This window comes from Pangasianodon hypophthalmus, chromosome 27 (assembly GCF_027358585.1).
Source record: "Pangasianodon hypophthalmus isolate fPanHyp1 chromosome 27, fPanHyp1.pri, whole genome shotgun sequence".
Lineage (NCBI taxonomy): Eukaryota > Metazoa > Chordata > Actinopteri > Siluriformes > Pangasiidae > Pangasianodon > Pangasianodon hypophthalmus.
This window is the reverse complement of record NC_069736.1, coordinates 142330-160000: the sequence shown is the minus strand read 5'-3', so window position 1 is coordinate 160000 and position 17671 is coordinate 142330. Positions and strand designations below refer to the sequence as shown.

The 17671-nt window shown below is 49.6% G+C and overlaps 1 protein-coding gene across 1 annotated transcript in view; it reads right to left on the bottom strand.

Annotated features, from left to right (window-relative positions):
* Positions 1-17233, bottom strand: part of LOC113525709 (zona pellucida sperm-binding protein 3) — a 17402-nt gene extending 169 nt beyond the window's left edge. Inside the window, exons 1-7 of the mRNA XM_034300920.2 lie at positions 16757-17233; positions 2538-2653; positions 2256-2356; positions 1928-2105; positions 1477-1603; positions 922-1007; positions 30-139 (exon numbers count right to left, since the gene is read on the bottom strand). Of these exons, the coding sequence (XP_034156811.1) occupies positions 52-139; positions 922-1007; positions 1477-1603; positions 1928-2105; positions 2256-2356; positions 2538-2653; positions 16757-17131 (1071 nt within the window). The 5' untranslated portion in view covers positions 17132-17233 and the 3' untranslated portion in view covers positions 30-51. The remainder of the gene's footprint in view (positions 1-29; positions 140-921; positions 1008-1476; positions 1604-1927; positions 2106-2255; positions 2357-2537; positions 2654-16756) is intronic.
* Positions 17234-17671: the final 438 nt, after the last annotated feature.

Below are 17671 nucleotides of genomic sequence, written 5' to 3'. Positions count from 1 at the left end.
CAGTGTGTGTGTGTGTGTGTGTGTGTTACCTAATGATGCAATGCTGCAGGGTCATGTGCTTATCCGTCTCTGGCTGAAGTCATCACACTTCCCGTCACAGCACTCACACACCTCGTGCTTCCCATCAACACTGCGCCAGCTAGACACACAAACACAAACACACACACACACACACGTGACATCTGGTACTAATAAATTATATCCAGTTTTTTCCAGGTTAAATCCCTACACTGAGCAGCAGCAGGGTTTAAATCTAAAATAAGTTTAAATCCCACTGTTATTATTGAGTGAGAAAAACACAAACATGTGACAGCGACACTGGAGATAAAACATTCTTCTAGATGACACAAATCCAGCAACTCCCTCACACACACACACACACACACACACACACACACACACACACACACACACACACACACACACGCGATGAAAATGAGGTAAAAGCTGGTCTGCTGTGCAAAATGTTAACCTGCAGTTCTGGGGTTGAACACTGGGTGTCACTGTGAGTACAGGAAAGAGAAGCGGCTCAGACTCTGACCTCTGCACCTTCAGTAAGATTTAACGAGCTTGAATCAGGTCTAATTCTACACCTGCAGTCAGGGTACTGAGGAATATTTAACAGAGCTGAAGCACTCTGTGCAATTTCCCAGTTTTTCCCCAGTCGGAATTCTGGTTATTCCCAGATGGTGTGAATGCAGAGCGAGCTCTTCACACACTGCTGTTCATCTGTTCTTTGTGACTGTTAGTGAATTATTTCTTTACTTCCGTTTCAGGATGTCAGTAAAACAGCTCTGAGCTCTAATAGGACATGTTCAGCTCACAGAGGACAGAAAATCAGAGGCAACAGAAATCAGCTGAAATAAAGAGTTAGATTAATCTAAGAGGAAGTGCAGTGTTGTGTGGTGAAGTGGTTTTCACCTGTTCCCCATGTAGCTACACGCTTTAGTTACAGAGTTCTCCTCCTGAACCGGATCAACTGTCTTCATCCAGCACGTGATGAACATCTGCAGGAATAAAACTGATTCATTCAGCTGCTGCAGGGACACAACAACCATCACACTACCTCAACCTCTCACACACACCACCACAACCTCACACTCATACTACCACAACCCCACCATCACACTCACACTACCTCAACCTCTCACACACACCACCACAACCCCACCATCACACTCGCACAACAACCTCACCATGACTCACACAACCCCACCCTCACAATCACACTGAGGTTGTGTAATTACAACACACACTGTTTGGTAATCAGTCTTAAGACAGTGACAGTCACAAGAAACCTTAGTGACGTCTACCCAAAGCTAACCTCTCTCTCTCTCTCTCTCTCTCTCTCTCTCTCTCACACACACTCACAATAAACACACACAACTTCTAGCTCCCAGATGATTGAGCTTTAGTGCAGTGTTAATCCTGAAGACACTTGCAGTGTGTTAAGTAGGAAGCATAACTCCTCCTCACAGAGTTGTCTGCGTGTCGGTTGTCTCCGAGTGAACGCAGCAGGTTGAGTTTCACCCTCAGCACATGACCTTCTGCCCCGGGCAGGAAGGAGCCGGTGGCCTGAGATGATCCTGAGTCACGAGGACACCTACAGCACACGGGACAGTTCACAGTAAATACAATACATATATACGTGCGCACACACACACACGCACGCACGCATGCAACGGTACAATATGAGTCAGGTTTTGAATTCAATTTTTATAGCGCTCTTAACAATGGACATTGTCACAAAACAGCTTTACAGAAATGAATAAATTCCCAGATATAAATATAAAATTTATAAATGTATATATTTGCATGTTGTTTTTTCCCCCCAGGGGGCGCTCTAATGACCACTCCTCATTTGCTGACTATGGTGTGATGTGTTCCTGTTTTTGTGTAAATGAGAGGTGAGGGGTGTGGCTCTGACCCGTGGTAACTGATGAGGTCACAGCTGGGCGTGGCTGCAGCGTCGGGCCCCAGCGTCACCACACAGCGGTCCAGGAAGAGTTTAAGGGCACTGTGACGAGCGCTGAGCACAGACGCCGCCATGCTGATGACTTTATCAGACTGAAACATGTTCAACGATCTCCCAGACATCCAATCATCTACAACACACACACAGAAGATGCGCTCATACCACAGCAGTGCATTGTGGGTAACACACTCATCAGGATGTCTACATGTTTACATTTCACAGTTATCTGAAACGTGCATTAATAAAAACAGTGTAATGAAACAGGAAGTGAAACACACACCGGTTCTGATCTGAGGCGAGGACACGGGCGTGGTTGGGACGGAGCTTAAAAGGGCGGGGCTCACAGGACTTGACTGGCTATTACTGCTAACAAAGTGAGTCCTATTCATATCAACAAACACACATACACACTCCTGTCACACACTCCTGTCACACACTCCTGTCACACACTCCTGTCACACACTCCTGTCACACACTCCTGTCACACACTCGCAGACTTCTAACAGAAGTGTTAGTATACAAGTACGTGTAACAGCCGTACTGAAACAGACCCCACACTAACCTCTTGTAGCGGCACTCGAGGGGGATGGCCACGCCCGCCGACCTGATGATGCCAAAGCGGTTCAGGGTTGGAGTGTGGAACAGAGTGTTAGCATAAACCAAACTGTCATCCTCAACCTGGCTCAAAAATAAAATGCAGGAATGATCACAGCCCCGCTTTTAGACCAGTCACATTACCATCACATAAATCTGTTATCAGGACATGTTCAAACTGGAAGTGTTGGCGACTCCACCCACAGTGCCCTCTGCTGGCCTGGTGGAGCTGTAACACCACCTCAGTTCTCAGGCTCTCTTACACTTGCGCAGAGTTCACGTTATTAAAGAGCTTTAAAGTCATTATGTTTTTCAAAAAAATGGGCCAGATTTATGTTTAGATAAAGAGAGGAGAGTTTCTACTGTTTGAGAGAGAAGATCACATCAGCCCAGTGTCCGTAAATCTCCTACTGTCTAATTCATACGACTGAACACAGCGAAGACGTACATTTCATTTATTCAGTGACACTGACATGAGGACTGAGCACACACACTGAACGCTCATATTTTCCCCTAACAACCAGCACATGTACAAAAAAAAAACCCCTCAAATGAAGTGATTTGAGTCTGTCATGAAAAACACAGTTCACACACAAAGCGAGAACCTCCCCTGACTCATGCGCAGAAACTTGACAGTCTGACTTTTTTCTGCTTTAAGAGCTGAAATGATTCATGTAACATTTTCATCTAAAGAACAAACACACATTATTTTAATGAGGAAAACTGAATCCTGAATCTTTGAGGAAACTATCATCAGTGTGACTCGTCATGTGTGGAGCATAAGGTGTGGAGCATAAGGGGTAAGGGGTGGTATGTAAGGTGTGGAGTGTAAGGGGTCAGGTGTGGAGTGTAAGGTGTGGAGTGTAAGGGGTCAGATGTGGTGTGTAAGGTGTGGAGTGTAAGGTGTCAGGGGTGGAGTGTAAGGTGTGGTGTGTAAGGTGTAAGGGGTGGAGTGTAAGGTGTAAGGGGTGGAGTGTAAGGTGTGGAGTGTAAGGGGTAAGGTGTGGAGTGTAAGGGGTCAGGTGTGGAGTGTAAGGGGTCAGGTGTGGTGTGTAAGGTGTGGTGTGTAAGGTGTAAGGTGTGGTGTGTAAGGGGTGGTGTGTAAGGTATAAGGGGTGGAGTGCAAGGTGTGGTGTGTAAGGTGTAAGGGGTGGAGTGCAAGGTGTGGAGTGTAAAATGTAAGGTGTGGTGTGTAAGGGGTGGAGTGTAAGTGGTCAGGTGTGGTGTGTAAGGTGTAAGGGGTGGAGTGTAAGGTGTGGAGTGTAAGGTGTCAGGGGTGGAGTGTAAGGTGTGGAGTGTAAGGTGTAAGGTGTGGAGTGTAAGGTGTGGAGTGTAAGGGGTAAGGTGTGGTGTGTAAGGTGTGGAGTGTAAGGTGTAAGGTGTGGTGTGTAAGGGGTGGAGCGTAAGTGGTCAGGTGTGGTGTGTAAGGTGTAAGGGGTCAGGTGTGGTGTGTAAGGTGCGGTGTGTAAGGTGTAAGGGGTCAGGTGTGGTGTGTAAGGTGTGGAGTGTAAGGGGTGGAGTGTAAGGAGTGTGAGGTGTGGAGTGTGAGGTGGGGAGTCTAAGGTGTGTAAGGTGTGGAGTCTAAGGTGTGGAGTCTAAGGTGTGTGAGGTGTGGAGTGTGAGGTGTGGAGTGTGAGGTGTGGAGTGTGAGGTGTGGAGTGTAAGGTGTGGAGTGTAAGGTGTAAGGTGTGGAGTGTAAGGTGTGGAGTGTAAGGTGTAAGGTGTGGAGTGTAAGGTGTGGTGTGTAAGGTGTAAGGTGTGGAGTGTAAGGGGGTAAGGTGTGGTGTGTAAGGGGTGGAGTGTGTGGAGTGTGAGGTGTGGAGTGTAAGGTGTGGAGTGTAAGGTGTGGAGTGTAAGGTGTGGAGTGTAAGGGGGTAAGGTGTGGTGTGTAAGGTGTGGAGTCTAAGGTGTGGAGTCTAAGGTGTGGAGTGTAAGGGGGTAAGGTGTGGTGTGTAAGGTGTGGAGTGTAAGGGGGTAAGGTGTGGTGTGTAAGGTGTGGTGTGTAAGGTGTGGAGTGTAAGGTGTGGAGTGTAAGGTGTGGAGTGTAAGGTGTGGAGTGTAAGGTGTGGTGTGTAAGGTGTGGTGTGTAAGGTGTAAGGGGTGGAGTGTAAGGTGTGGTGTGTAAGGGGTCAGGTGTGGTGTGTAAGGTGTGGAGTGTAAGGTGTAAGGGGTGGAGTGTAAGGGGTGGAGTGTAAGGTGTCAGGTGTGGAGTGTAAGGTGTGGAGTGTAAGGGGTCAGGTGTGGTGTGTAAGGTGTGGAGTGTAAGGTGTGGTGTGTAAGGTGTAAGGGGTCAGGTGTGGTGTGTAAGGTGTGGAGTGTAAGGTGTAAGGGGTGGTGTGTAAGGTGTAAGGTGTGGTGTGTGGTGTGTAAGGTGTAAGGTGTGTAAGGTGTGGAGTGTAAGGTGTGTAAGGTGTGGAGTGTAAGGGGGTAAGGTGTGGAATGTAAGGTGTGTAAGGTGTGGAGTGTAAGGTGTGGAGTGTAAGGTGTGGAGTGTGTAAGGTGTAAGGTGTGGAGTGTAAGGTGCGGAGTGTAAAGGGTGGAGTGTAAGGGGTGGAGTGTAAGGGGTGTAAGGAGTGGAGTGTAAGGTGTGGAGTGTAAGGGGGTAAGGTGTGGAGTGTAAGGGGGTAAGGTGTGGAGTGTAAGGTGTGCAAGGTGTGGTGTGTAAGGGGTGGAGTGTGAGGTGTGGAGTGTAAGGTGTGGTGTGTAAGGGGGTAAGGTGTGGAGTGTAAGGTGTGTAAGGTGCGGAGTGTGTAAGGTGCGGAGTGTGTAAGGGGTGGAGTGTAAGGGGTGGAGTGTAAGGTGTAAGGTGTGGAGTGTAAGGGGGTAAGGTGTGGAGTGTAAGGGGGTAAGGTGTGGGGGGTAAGGTGTGGAGTGTAAGGGGGTAAGGTGTGGAGTGTAAGGAGTGCAAGGTGTGGAGTGTAAGGAGTGCAAGGTGTGGAGTGTAAGGAGTGCAAGGTGTGGAGTGTAAGGAGTGCAAGGTGTGGTGTGTAAGGGGTGGAGTGTAAGGAGTGTAAGGTGTGGAGTGTAAGGTGTGGAGTGTAAGGTGTGGATTGTAAGGTGTGGATTGTAAGGTGTGTAAGGTGTGGAGTGTAAGGTGTGTAAGGTGTGGAGTGTAAGGGGTGGAGTGTGTGGAGTGTGAGGTGTGGAGTGTAAGGGGGTAAGGTGTGGTGTGTAAGGTGTGGAGTGTAAGGGGGTAAGGTGTGGTGTGTAAGGTGTGGAGAGTAAGGTGTGGAGTGTAAGGTGTGGAGTGTAAGGTGTGGAGTGTAAGGTGTGGAGTGTAAGGTCTAAGGTGTGGTGTGTAAGGTGTGGTGTGTAAGGTGTAAGGGGTGGAGTGTAAGGTGTGGTGTGTAAGGGGTCAGGTGTGGTGTGTAAGGTGTGGAGTGTAAGGTGTAAGGGGTGGAGTGTAAGTGGTCAGGTGTGGTGTGTAAGGTGTAAGGGGTGGAGTGTAAGGGGTGGAGTGTAAGGTGTCAGGTGTGGAGTGTAAGGTGTGGAGTGTAAGGGGTCAGGTGTGGTGTGTAAGGTGTGGAGTGTAAGGTGTGGTGTGTAAGGTGTAAGGGGTCAGGTGTGGTGTGTAAGGTGTGGAGTGTAAGGTGTAAGGGGTGGTGTGTAAGGTGTAAGGTGTGTAAGGTGTGGAGTGTAAGGTGTGTAAGGTGTGGAGTGTAAGGGGGTAAGGTGTGGAATGTAAGGTGTGTAAGGTGTGGAGTGTAAGGTGTGGAGTGTAAGGTGTGGAGTGTGTAAGGTGTAAGGTGCGGAGTGTAAGGTGTAAGGTGCGGAGTGTAAGGTGCGGAGTGTAAGGGGTGGAGTGTAAGGGGTGTAAGGAGTGGAGTGTAAGGTGTGGAGTGTAAGGGGGTAAGGTGTGGAGTGTAAGGTGTGCAAGGTGTGGTGTGTAAGGGGTGGAGTGTGAGGTGTGGAGTGTAAGGTGTGGTGTGTAAGGGGGTAAGGTGTGGAGTGTAAGGTGTGTAAGGTGCGGAGTGTGTAAGGTGTAAGGTGCGGAGTGTAAGGTGTGGTGTGTAAGGGGTGGAGTGTAAGGTGTAAGGTGTGGAGTGTAAGGGGGTAAGGTGTGGAGTGTAAGGGGGTAAGGTGTGGAGTGTAAGGAGTGCAAGGTGTGGAGTGTAAGGAGTGCAAGGTGTGGTGTGTAAGGGGTGGAGTGTAAGGAGTGTAAGGGGTGGAGTGTAAGGGGTGGAGTGTAAGGGGTGGAGTGTAAGGGGGTAAGGTGTGGAGTGTAAGGTGTGGAGTGTAAGGGGTCAGGGGTGGAGTGTAAGGGGTGGAGTGTAAGGGGTCAGGGGTGGAATGTAAGGGGTCAGGGGTGGAGTGTAAGGTGTGGTGTGTAAGGTGTAAGGGGTGGAGTGTAAGGTGTGGTGTGTAAGGTGTGGAGTGTAAGGTGTAAGGGGTGGAGTGTAAGTGGTCAGGTGTGGTGTGTAAGGTGTAAGGGGTGGAGTGTAAGGGGTGGAGTGTAAGGTGTCAGGTGTGGAGTGTAAGGTGTGGAGTGTAAGGGGTCAGGTGTGGAGTGTAAGGTGTAAGGGGTCAGGTGTGGTGTGTAAGGTGTGGAGTGTAAGGTGTAAGGTGTAAGGTGTGGTGTGTAAGGTGTGGTGTGTAAGGTGTGGTGTGTAAGGTGTAAGGGGTGGTGTGTAAGGTGTGGAGTGTAAGGTGTGGAGTGTAAGGTGTGGAGTGTAAGGTGGGTAAGGTGTGGAGTGTAAGGTGTGTAAGGTGTGGAGTGTAAGGTGTGGAATGTAAGGTGTGGAGTGTAAGGGGGTAAGGTGTGGAGTGTAAGGTGTGGAGTGTGTAAGGTGTAAGGTGCGGAGTGTAAGGTGTGGAGTGTGTAAGGTGTGGAGTGTAAGGTGTGGAGTGTGTAAGGTGTAAGGTGTGGAGTGTAAGGTGTAAGGTGTGGTGTGTAAGGTGTGGAGTGTAAGGGGGTAAGGTGTGGAGTGTAAGGTGTAAGGGGTGGAGTGTAAGGTGTAAGGGGTGGAGTGTAAGGTGTGTAAGGTGTAAGGTGTGGAGTGTAAGATGTGGAGTCTAAGGTGTGGAGTGTGTAAGGTGCGGAGTGTAAGGGGTGTAAGGAGTGTAAGGTGTGGAGTGTAAGGAGTGTAAGGTGTAAGGTGTGGAGTGTGTAAGGTGCGGAGTGTAAGGTGCGGAGTGTAAGGTGCGGAGTGTAAGGGGTGTAAGGAGTGTAAGGTGTGTAAGGAGTGTAAGGAGTGTAAGGTGTGGAGTGTAAGGTGTGGAGTGTAAGGTGTGGAGTGTAAGGAGTGTAAGGTGTGTAAGGTGTGGAGTGTAAGGTGTGTAAAGTGTGCAAGGTCTGGAGTGTAAGGTGCGTAAGGTGTGGAGTGTAAGGTGTGTAAGGTGTGGTGTGTAAGGAGTGTAAGGTGTGTAAGGTGTGGAGTGTAAGGTGTGTAAGGTGTGTAAGGTGTGGAGTGTAAGGTGTGTAAGGTGTGGTGTGTAAGGTGTGGAGTGTAAGGAGTGTAAGGTGTGGTGTGTAAGGTGTAAGGAGTGTAAGGTGTGTAAGGTGTGGAGTGCAAGGTGTGTAAGGAGTGTAAGGTGTGGAGTGTAAGGTGTGTAAGGTGTGGAGTGTAAGGAGTGTCAGGTGTGGAGTGTAAGGTGTGGAGTGTAAGGAGTGTAAGGTGTGGAGTGTAAGGAGTGTAAGGTGTGGAGTGTAAGGTGTGGAGTGTAAGGGGGTAAGGTGTGGAGTGTATGGTGTGTAAGGTGTGGAGTGTAAGGTGTGGAGTGTAAGGGGGTAAGGTGTGGAGTGTATGGTGTAAGGGGTGGTGTGTAAGGAGTGTAAGGTGTGGAGTGTAAGGTGTGGTGTGTAAGATGTGGGGGGTAAGGGGTGGAGTGTAAGGTGTAAGGTGTGGTGTGTAAGATGTGGGGGGTAAGGGGTGGAGTGTAAGGTGTAAGGTGTGGTGTGTAAGGTGTGGTGTGTAAGGGGTGGAGTGTAAGGGGTGGAGTGTAAGGGGGTAAGGTGTGGAGTGTAAGGTGTAAGGTGTGGAGTGTAAGGTGTGGAGTGTAAGGTGTAATGTGTGGAGTGTATGGTGTCGAGTGTAAGGGGTGGAGTGTAAGGTGTGGTGTGTAAGGTGTAAGGGGTGGAGTGTAAGGTGTGGTGTGTAAGGTGTGGAGTGTAAGGTGTAAGGGGTGGAGTGTAAGTGGTCAGGTGTGGTGTGTAAGGTGTAAGGGGTGGAGTGTAAGGGGTGGAGTGTAAGGTGTCAGGTGTGGAGTGTAAGGTGTGGAGTGTAAGGGGTCAGGTGTGGAGTGTAAGGTGTAAGGGGTCAGGTGTGGTGTGTAAGGTGTGGAGTGTAAGGTGTAAGGTGTAAGGTGTGGTGTGTAAGGTGTGGTGTGTAAGGTGTAAGGTGTGGAGTGTAAGGTGTGGAGTGTAAGGTGTGTAAGGTGTGGAGTGTAAGGTGTGGAATGTAAGGTGTGGAGTGTAAGGGGGTAAGGTGTGGAGTGTAAGGTGTGGAGTGTGTAAGGTGTAAGGTGCGGAGTGTAAGGTGTGGAGTGTGTAAGGTGTGGAGTGTAAGGTGTGGAGTGTGTAAGGTGTAAGGTGTGGAGTGTAAGGTGTAAGGTGTGGTGTGTAAGGTGTGGAGTGTAAGGGGGTAAGGTGTGGAGTGTAAGGTGTAAGGGGTGGAGTGTAAGGTGTAAGGGGTGGAGTGTAAGGTGTAAGGGGTGGAGTGTAAGGTGTGTAAGGTGTAAGGTGTGGAGTGTAAGATGTGGAGTCTAAGGTGTGGAGTGTGTAAGGTGCGGAGTGTAAGGGGTGTAAGGAGTGTAAGGTGTGGTGTGTAAGGAGTGTAAGGTGTGTAAGGAGTGTAAGGTGTGGAGTGTAAGGAGTGTAAGGTGTAAGGTGTGGAGTGTGTAAGGTGTGGAGTGTAAGGTGCGGAGTGTAAGGTGCGGAGTGTAAGGGGTGTAAGGAGTGTAAGGTGTGTAAGGAGTGTAAGGAGTGTAAGGTGTGGAGTGTAAGGTGTGGAGTGTAAGGAGTGTAAGGTGTGTAAGGTGTGGAGTGTAAGGTGTGTAAAGTGTGCAAGGTCTGGAGTGTAAGGTGTGTAAGGTGTGGAGTGTAAGGTGTGTAAGGTGTGGTGTGTAAGGAGTGTAAGGTGTGTAAGGTGTGGAGTGTAAGGTGTGTAAGGTGTGTAAGGTGTGGTGTGTAAGGAGTGTAAGGTGTGGTGTGTAAGGGGTAAGGTGTGGTGTGTAAGGTGTGGAGTGTAAGGTGTAAGGTGTGGTGTGTAAGGGGTGGAGTGTAAGTGGTCAGGTGTGGTGTGTAAGGTGTAAGGGGTGGAGTGTAAGGTGTGGAGTGTAAGGAGTCAGGTGTGGTGTGTAAGGTGTGGTGTGTAAGGTGTAAGGGGTCAGGTGTGGTGTGTAAGGTGTAAGGGGTCAGGTGTGGTGTGTAAGGGGTGGAGTGTAAGGAGTGCAAGGTGTGTAAGGTGTGGAGTCTAAGGAGTGTAAGGTGTGGAGTGTAAGGTGTGGAGTGTAAGGGGGTAAGGTGTGGAGTGTAAGGGGGTAAGGTGTGGAGTGTAAGGTGTGGAGTGTAAGGTGTGGAGTGTAAGGTGTGGAGTGTAAGGTGTAAGGTGTGGAGTGTAAGGGGGTAAGGTGTGGTGTGTAAGGGGTGGAGTGGAAGGGGTGTAAGGAGTGTAAGGTGTGGTGTGTAAGGTGTGTAAGGTGTGGAGTGTAAGGGGTGGAGTGTAAGGGGTGTAAGGTGTGGTGTGTAAGGTGTGGTGTGTAAGGTGTGGTGTGTAAGGTGTGGTGTGTAAGGAGTGGTGTGTAAGGTGTGGAGTGTAAGGAGTGTAAGGTGCGGTGTGTAAGGTGTAAGGAGTGTAAGGTGTGTAAGGTGTGGAGTGTAAGGTGTGGTGTGTAAGGTGTGGTGTGTAAGGTGTGGAGTGTAAGGTGTGTAAGGTGTGGAGTGTAAGGAGTGTAAGGTGTGGAGTGTAAGGTGTGTAAGGTGTGTAAGGTGTGGAGTGTAAGGAGTCTAAGGTGCGGAGTGTAAGGTGCGGAGTGTAAGGTGCGGAGTGTAAGGAGTGTAAGGTGTGGCGTGTAAGGTGTGGCGTGTAAGGTGTGGAGTGTAAGGTGTGGAGTGTAAGGTGTGGAGTGTAAGGTGTGGAGTGTAAGGGGTGGTGTGTAAGGGGTGGAGTGTAAGGTGTGTAAGGTGTGGAGTGTAAGGTGTGGAGTGTAAGGTGTGTAAGGTGTAAGGTGTAAGGAGTGTGTGAGGTGTGTGAGGTGTGGAGTGTAAGGGGTGGAGTGTAAGGGGTGGAGTGTAAGGGGTGGAGTGTAAGGGGTGGAGTGTAAGGGGTGGAGTGTAAGGTGTGTAAGGTGTGGAGTGTAAGGTGTGTAAGGTGTGGAGTGTAAGGTGCAAGGTGTGGAGTGTAAGGTGCAAGGTGTGGAGTGTAAGGTGCAAGGTGTGGAGTGTAAGGTGTAAGGTGTGTAATGTGTAAGGTGTGTAAGGTGTAAGGAGTGTAAGGTGTGTGAGGTGTGGAGTGTAAGGTGTAAGGAGTGTAAGGTGTGGAGTGGAAGGTGTGGAGTGGAAGGTGTGTAAGGGGTGGAGTGTAAGGGGTGGAGTGTAAGGGGTGGAGTGTAAGGGGTGGAGTGTAAGGGGTGGAGTGTAAGGGGTGGTGTGTAAGGTGTGTAAGGTGTGGTGTGTAAGGTGTGGAGTGTAAGGTGTGTAAGGTGTGGAGTGTAAGGTGTGGAGTGTAAGGAGTGTAAGGTGCGGTGTGTAAGGTGTAAGGTGTAAGGTGTGTAAGGTGTGGAGTGTAAGGTGTGGAGTGTAAGGTGTGTAAGGTGTGGAGTGTAAGGTGTGTAAGGTGTGGAGTGTAAGGTGTGGAGTGTAAGGTGTGTACGGTGTAAGGAGTGCAAGGTGTGTAAGGTGTGTAAGGTGCGGAGTGTAAGGGGTGGAGTGTAAGGTGTGTAAGGTGTGGAGTGTAAGGTGTGGAGTGTAAGGTGTGGAGTGTAAGGTGTGGAGTGTAAGGTGTGGAGTGTAAGGTGTGTACGGTGTAAGGAGTGCAAGGTGTGTAAGGTGTGGAGTGTAAGGTGTGGAGTGTAAGGAGTGTAAGGTGCGGAGTGTAAGGTGTGGAGTGTAGGGTGTGGAGTGTAAGGTGTAAAAGGTGTAAGGAGTGTAAGGTGTGTGAGGTGTGTGAGGTGTGTGAGGTGTGGAGTGTAAGGAGTGCAAGGTGTAGAGTGTAAGGAGTGCAAGGTGTGGAGTGTAAGGAGTGCAAGGTGTGGAGTGTAAGGAGTGTAAGGTGTGTAAGGTGTGTAAGGTGTGGAGTGTAAGGTGTGTAAGGTGTGTAAGGTGTGTAAGGTGTGGAGTGTAAGGAGTGTAAGGTGCCGTGTGTAAGGTGTAAGGTGTAAGGTGTGTAAGGAGTGTAAGGTGTGGAGTGTAAGGTGTGTACGCTGTAAGGAGTGTAAGGTGTGTAAGGTGTGGAGTGTAAGGTGTGTAAGGTGTGTAAGGTGTCGAGTGTAAGGTGTGGAGTGTAAGGAGTGTAAGGAGTGTAAGGTGTGTAAGGTGTGGAGTGTAAGGTGTGGAGTGTAAGGAGTGTAAGGTGTAAGGTGTGGAGTGTAAGGTGTAAGGTGTGGTGTGTAAGGGGTGGAGTGTAAGGAGTCAGGTGTGGTGTGTAAGGTGTAAGGGGTGGAGTGTAAGGTGTGGAGTGTAAGGAGTCAGGTGTGGTGTGTAAGGTGTGGAGTGTAAGGTGTAAGGTGTGGTGTGTAAGGTGTAAGGGGTCAGGTGTGGTGTGTAAGGTGTGGTGTGTAAGGTGTAAGGGGTCAGGTGTGGTGTGTAAGGGGTGGAGTGTAAGGAGTCTAAGGTGTGGAGTCTAAGGAGTGTAAGGTGTGGAGTGTAAGGTGTGGAGTGTAAGGTGTAAGGTGTGGAGTGTAAGGGGGTAAGGTGTGGAGTGTAAGGGGGTAAGGTGTGGAGTGTAAGGGGGTAAGGTGTGGAGTGTAAGGGGGTAAGGTGTGGTGTGTAAGGGGTGGAGTGGAAGGGGTGTAAGGAGTGTAAGGTGTGGTGTGTAAGGTGTGTAAGGTGTGGAGTGTAAGGTGTGTAAGGGGTGGAGTGTAAGGGGTGGAGTGTAAGGGGTGGAGTGTAAGGGGTGGAGTGTAAGGGGTGTAAGGAGTGTAAGGTGTGGTGTGTAAGGTGTGTAAGGAGTGGTGTGTAAGGTGTGGAGTGTAAGGAGTGTAAGGTGCGGTGTGTAAGGTGTAAGGTGTAAGGAGTGTAAGGTGTGTAAGGTGTGGAGTGTAAGGTGTGTAAGGTGTGGAGTGTAAGGAGTGTAAGGTGTGGAGTGTAAGGAGTGTAAGGTGTGGAGTGTAAGGAGTGTAAGGTGTGGAGTGTAAGGAGTGTAAGGTGCGGAGTGTAAGGTGCGGAGTGTAAGGTGTGGCGTGTAAGGTGTGGCGTGTAAGGTGTGGCGTGTAAGGTGTGGCGTGTAAGGTGTGTAAGGTGTGGAGTGTAAGGAGTGTAAGGTGCGGAGTGTAAGGTGCGGAGTGTAAGGTGCGGAGTGTAAGGGGTGGAGTGTAAGGAGTCTAAGGTGCGGAGTGTAAGGTGCGGAGTGTAAGGTGCGGAGTGTAAGGTGCGGAGTGTAAGGGGTGGAGTGTAAGGGGTGGAGTGTAAGGGGTGGAGTGTAAGGGGTGGAGTGTAAGGTGTGTAAGGTGTAAGGTGTAAGGTGTGGAGTGTAAGGTGTGTAAGGTGTAAGGAGTGTGTGAGGTGTGTGAGGTGTGGAGTGTAAGGGGTGGAGTGTAAGGTGTGTAAGGTGTGGAGTGTAAGGTGTGTAAGGTGTAAGGTGTGGAGTGTAAGGTGTGGAGTGTAAGGTGTGGAGTGTAAGGTGTGTAAGGTGTTTAAGGTGTGGAGTGTAAGGGGTGGAGTGTAAGGGGTGGAGTGTAAGGGGTGGAGTGTAAGGGGTGGAGTGTAAGGTGTGTAAGGTGTGGAGTGTAAGGTGTGTAAGGTGTGGAGTGTAAGGTGCAAGGTGTGGAGTGTAAGGTGTAAGGTGTGTAAGGTGTGTAAGGTGTAAGGTGTAAGGAGTGTAAGGTGTGTGAGGTGTGGAGTGGAAGGGGTGGAGTGGAAGGGGTGGAGTGGAAGGGGTGTAAGGAGTGGAAGGTGTGGTGTGTGTGGAGTGTAAGGGGTGGAGTGTAAGGGGTGGAGTGTAAGGGGTGGAGTGTAAGGGGTGTAAGGAGTGTAAGGTGTGGTGTGTAAGGTGTGTAAGGTGTGGTGTGTAAGGTGTGGAGTGTAAGGTGTGGAGTGTAAGGTGTGTAAGGTGTGGAGTGTAAGGAGTGTAAGGTGTGGAGTGTAAGGAGTGTAAGGTGTGGAGTGTAAGGAGTGTAAGGTGTGGAGTGTAAGGTGTGGAGTGTAAGGAGTCTAAGGTGCGGAGTGTAAGGTGCGGAGTGTAAGGGGTGGAGTGTAAGGGGTGGAGTGTAAGGGGTGGAGTGTAAGGGGTGGAGTGTAAGGGGTGGAGTGTAAGGTGTGTGTGAGGTGTGTGAGGTGTGGAGTGTAAGGGGTGGAGTGTAAGGTGTGTAAGGTGTGTAAGGTGTAAGGTGTGGAGTGTAAGGTGTGGAGTGTAAGGTGTGGAGTGTAAGGTGTGGAGTGTAAGGTGTGGAGTGTAAGGTGTGTAAGGTGTTTAAGGTGTGGAGTGTAAGGGGTGGAGTGTAAGGGGTGGAGTGTAAGGGGTGGAGTGTAAGGTGTGTAAGGTGTGGAGTGTAAGGTGTGTAAGGTGTGGAGTGTAAGGTGCAAGGTGTGGAGTGTAAGGTGTAAGGTGTGTAAGGTGTGTAAGGTGTAAGGTGTAAGGAGTGTAAGGTGTGTGAGGTGTGGAGTGGAAGGGGTGGAGTGGAAGGGGTGGAGTGGAAGGGGTGTAAGGAGTGGAAGGTGTGGTGTGTGTGGAGTGTAAGGGGTGGAGTGTAAGGGGTGGAGTGTAAGGGGTGGAGTGTAAGGGGTGTAAGGAGTGTAAGGTGTGGTGTGTAAGGTGTGTAAGGTGTGGTGTGTAAGGTGTGGAGTGTAAGGTGTGGAGTGTAAGGTGTGTAAGGTGTGGAGTGTAAGGAGTGTAAGGTGTGGAGTGTAAGGAGTGTAAGGTGCGGTGTGTAAGGTGTAAGGTGTGGAGTGTAAGGTGTGGAGTGTAAGGAGTGTAAGGTGTGGAGTGTAAGGAGTGTAAGGTGTGGAGTGTAAGGTGTGGAGTGTAAGGTGTGGAGTGTAAGGTGTGTACGGTGTAAGGAGTGCAATGTGTGTAAGGTGTGTAAGGTGTGTAAGGTGCGGAGTGTAAGGTGCGGAGTGTAAGGGGTGGAGTGTAAGGTGTGTAAGGTGTGGAGTGTAAGGTGTGTATGGTGTAAGGAGTGCAAGGTGTGTAAGGTGTGGAGTGTAAGGTGTGGAGTGTAAGGTGTGGAGTGTAAGGTGTGGAGTGTAAGGTGTGGAGTGTAAGGTGTGGAGTGTAAGGTGTGGAGTGTAAGGTGTGTGAGGTTTGTGAGGTTTGTGAGGTGTGTGAGGTGTGGAGTGTAAGGTGTGGAGTGTAAGGAGTGCAAGGTGTGGAGTGTAAGGAGTGCAAGGTGTGGAGTGTAAGGTGTGTAAGGTGTGGAGTGTGTGGAGTGTAAGGAGTGGAGTGTAAGGAGTGGAGTGTAAGGAGTGTAAGGAGTGTATGGTGTGTAAGGTGTGTAAGGTGTGGAGTGTAAGGAGTGTAAGGTGCCGTGTGTAAGGTGTGTAAGGTGTGTAAGGAGTGTAAGGTGTGGAGTGTAAGGTGTGTACGGTGTAAGGAGTGTAAGGTGTGTAAGGTGTGGAGTGTAAGGTGTGTAAGGTGTCGAGTGTAAGGTGTGGAGTGTAAGGAGTGTAAGGAGTGTAAGGTGTGGAGTGTAAGGTGTGTAAGGTGTGGAGTGTAAGGTGTGGAGTGTAAGGTGTGGAGTGTAAGGAGTGTAAGGAGTGTAAGGTGTGGAGTGTAAGGTGTGTAAGGTGTGGAGTGTAAGGAGTGTAAGGTGTAAGGTGTGGTGTGTAAGGTGTGGTGTGTAAGGAGTGTAAGGTGTGGAGTGTAAGGAGTGTAAGGTGTGGAGTGTAAGGAGTGTAAGGTGTGGAGTGTAAGGTGTGGAAGGAGTGGAGTGTAAGGTGTAAGGTGTGGTGTGTAAGGAGTGTAAGGTGTGGAGTGTAAGGTGTGTAAGGTGTAAGGAGTGTAAGGTGTGGAGTGTAAGGAGTGGAAGGTGTGGAGTGTAAGGAGTGGAAGGTGTGGAGTGTAAGGTGTGTAAGGTGTGTAAGGAGTGTAAGGTGTGGAGTGTAAGGTGTAAGGTGTGTAAGGTGTGGAGTGTAAGGAGTGTAAGGTGTGGAGTGTAAGGTGTGGAGTGTAAGGTGTGGAGTGTAAGGTGTGTAAGGAGTGGAGTGTAAGGTGTGGAGTGTAAGGTGTAAGGTGTGTAAGGTGTGTAAGGAGTGTAAGGTGTGGAGTGTAAGGTGTAAGGTGTGTAAGGTGTGTAAGGTGTGGAGTGTAAGGAGTGTAAGGTGTGGAGTGTAAGGTGTAAGGTGTGTAAGGTGTGTAAGGTGTGGAGTGTAAGGAGTGTAAGGTGTGGAGTGTAAGGTGTGGAGTGTAAGGTGTAAGGTGTGTAAGGTGTGGAGTGTAAGGTGTGTAAGGAGTGTAAGGTGTGGAGTGTAAGGTGTGTAAGGTGTGTAAGGTGTGTAAGGAGTGTAAGGTGTGGAGTGTAAGGTGTAAGGTGTGTAAGGTGTGTAAGGAGTGTAAGGTGTGGAGTGTGTAAGGTGTGTAAGGAGTGTAAGGTGTGGAGTGTAAGGTGTGTAAGGTGTGGAGTGTAAGGTGTAAGGTGTGTAAGGTGTGTAAGGAGTGTAAGGTGTGGAGTGTAAGGTGTGTAAGGAGTGTAAGGTGTGGAGTGTGTAAGGTGTGTAAGGAGTGTAAGGTGTGGAGTGTAAGGAGTGTAAGGTGTGGAGTGTAAGGTGTGTAAGGTGTGTAAGGTGTGGAGTGGAAGGTGTGGAAGGTGTGGAGTGTAAGGTGTGGAGTGTAAGGTGTGGAGTGTAAGGTGTGTAAGGAGTGTAAGGTGTGTAAGGTGGAGTGTAAGACTGTAGTGCACAGTGAGCGAGCTGAGACACAGTCCTGCTGAGATTTACGGGATTATTATTTACCTCATTTCCTGTCCGCTGTGATAAACCCCGCCCACCTGACCCTTTATTTACACACAATTGAAATGTAATCTAAAGTTATTCTCACTCAGTGTTGATGTGCGAAGTGTTTAAACACACCCGGTTCGGTTCGGTTCGGTATTTACCCGCAGTTCCGCGCCGCACTCATGCAGCCCCGCTGTAATCACGAGCTCGGTGTCCTCGCGCTGAACCGCCCCGCAGTTTGCCGCTGAGAAATCCGGTCCGAGTCGCAGCTCACTCGCGGTCACGAGCCGCCCAGTACCGTAGAGATCAGCGCGCGCTCTCACCACCATGCTGTTTTCGGTGCAGTGCACGCGGACGGCCGGCGGCTGGTCCCAGTCTTCAGGCCGGAACCCCGCGGCTTTGTACTGTCTCCCATCCGGTCCGACCCGCGGGCCTTCCTTCCAAACACGGCTCCCGCGCGCGCCTCCGGTTAACAGCATTAACACCGCGGTGAGCGCGAGCTGATCTGTACAACTCATCATCATCATCATCATCATTATTATTGCTTTTGCCGTGTTTATAACGGATTAGACCGAGCCGCCGCCTGCAGGGTGAATTTCTAAGGTTTACACTCAATTATCGCAGAGCCACGCCCTCTTAATTGAACCAATTAATGAGTCATGACGTAATTCCACCCGAACAAAAAGGCGGAAGTTAAAACAATGAAAGGAGCCAGATTCTGATCACTGGCTTTTCATGCTTTCACATCTGTTTCAAATCTGTTTTGTTAAAAGCAGAAGTTTCAGAGTCATTCTGTTTTTTTCTATTAAAACTAATAATATTCATGTTATTTATGTTTAACACTTTTGTTCTGCTCGGGTCTAAACAGAAGTTTAATTTTTTAACTTGACACAGAACTGTAATAAAAATGTTTTGTGTTTTTCCAACCTGAAACGTAGTAGTCTGTTTGCCTCATTTTCTCTACTGAACCTGGAAAAGAATAACTTTACTGCACTTGCTAAGCCACGCCTACATACACCTAACCACGCCCACGTGTGCTAAACCCCGCCTTCAGGTTTCTATCACAGAGGTCATGT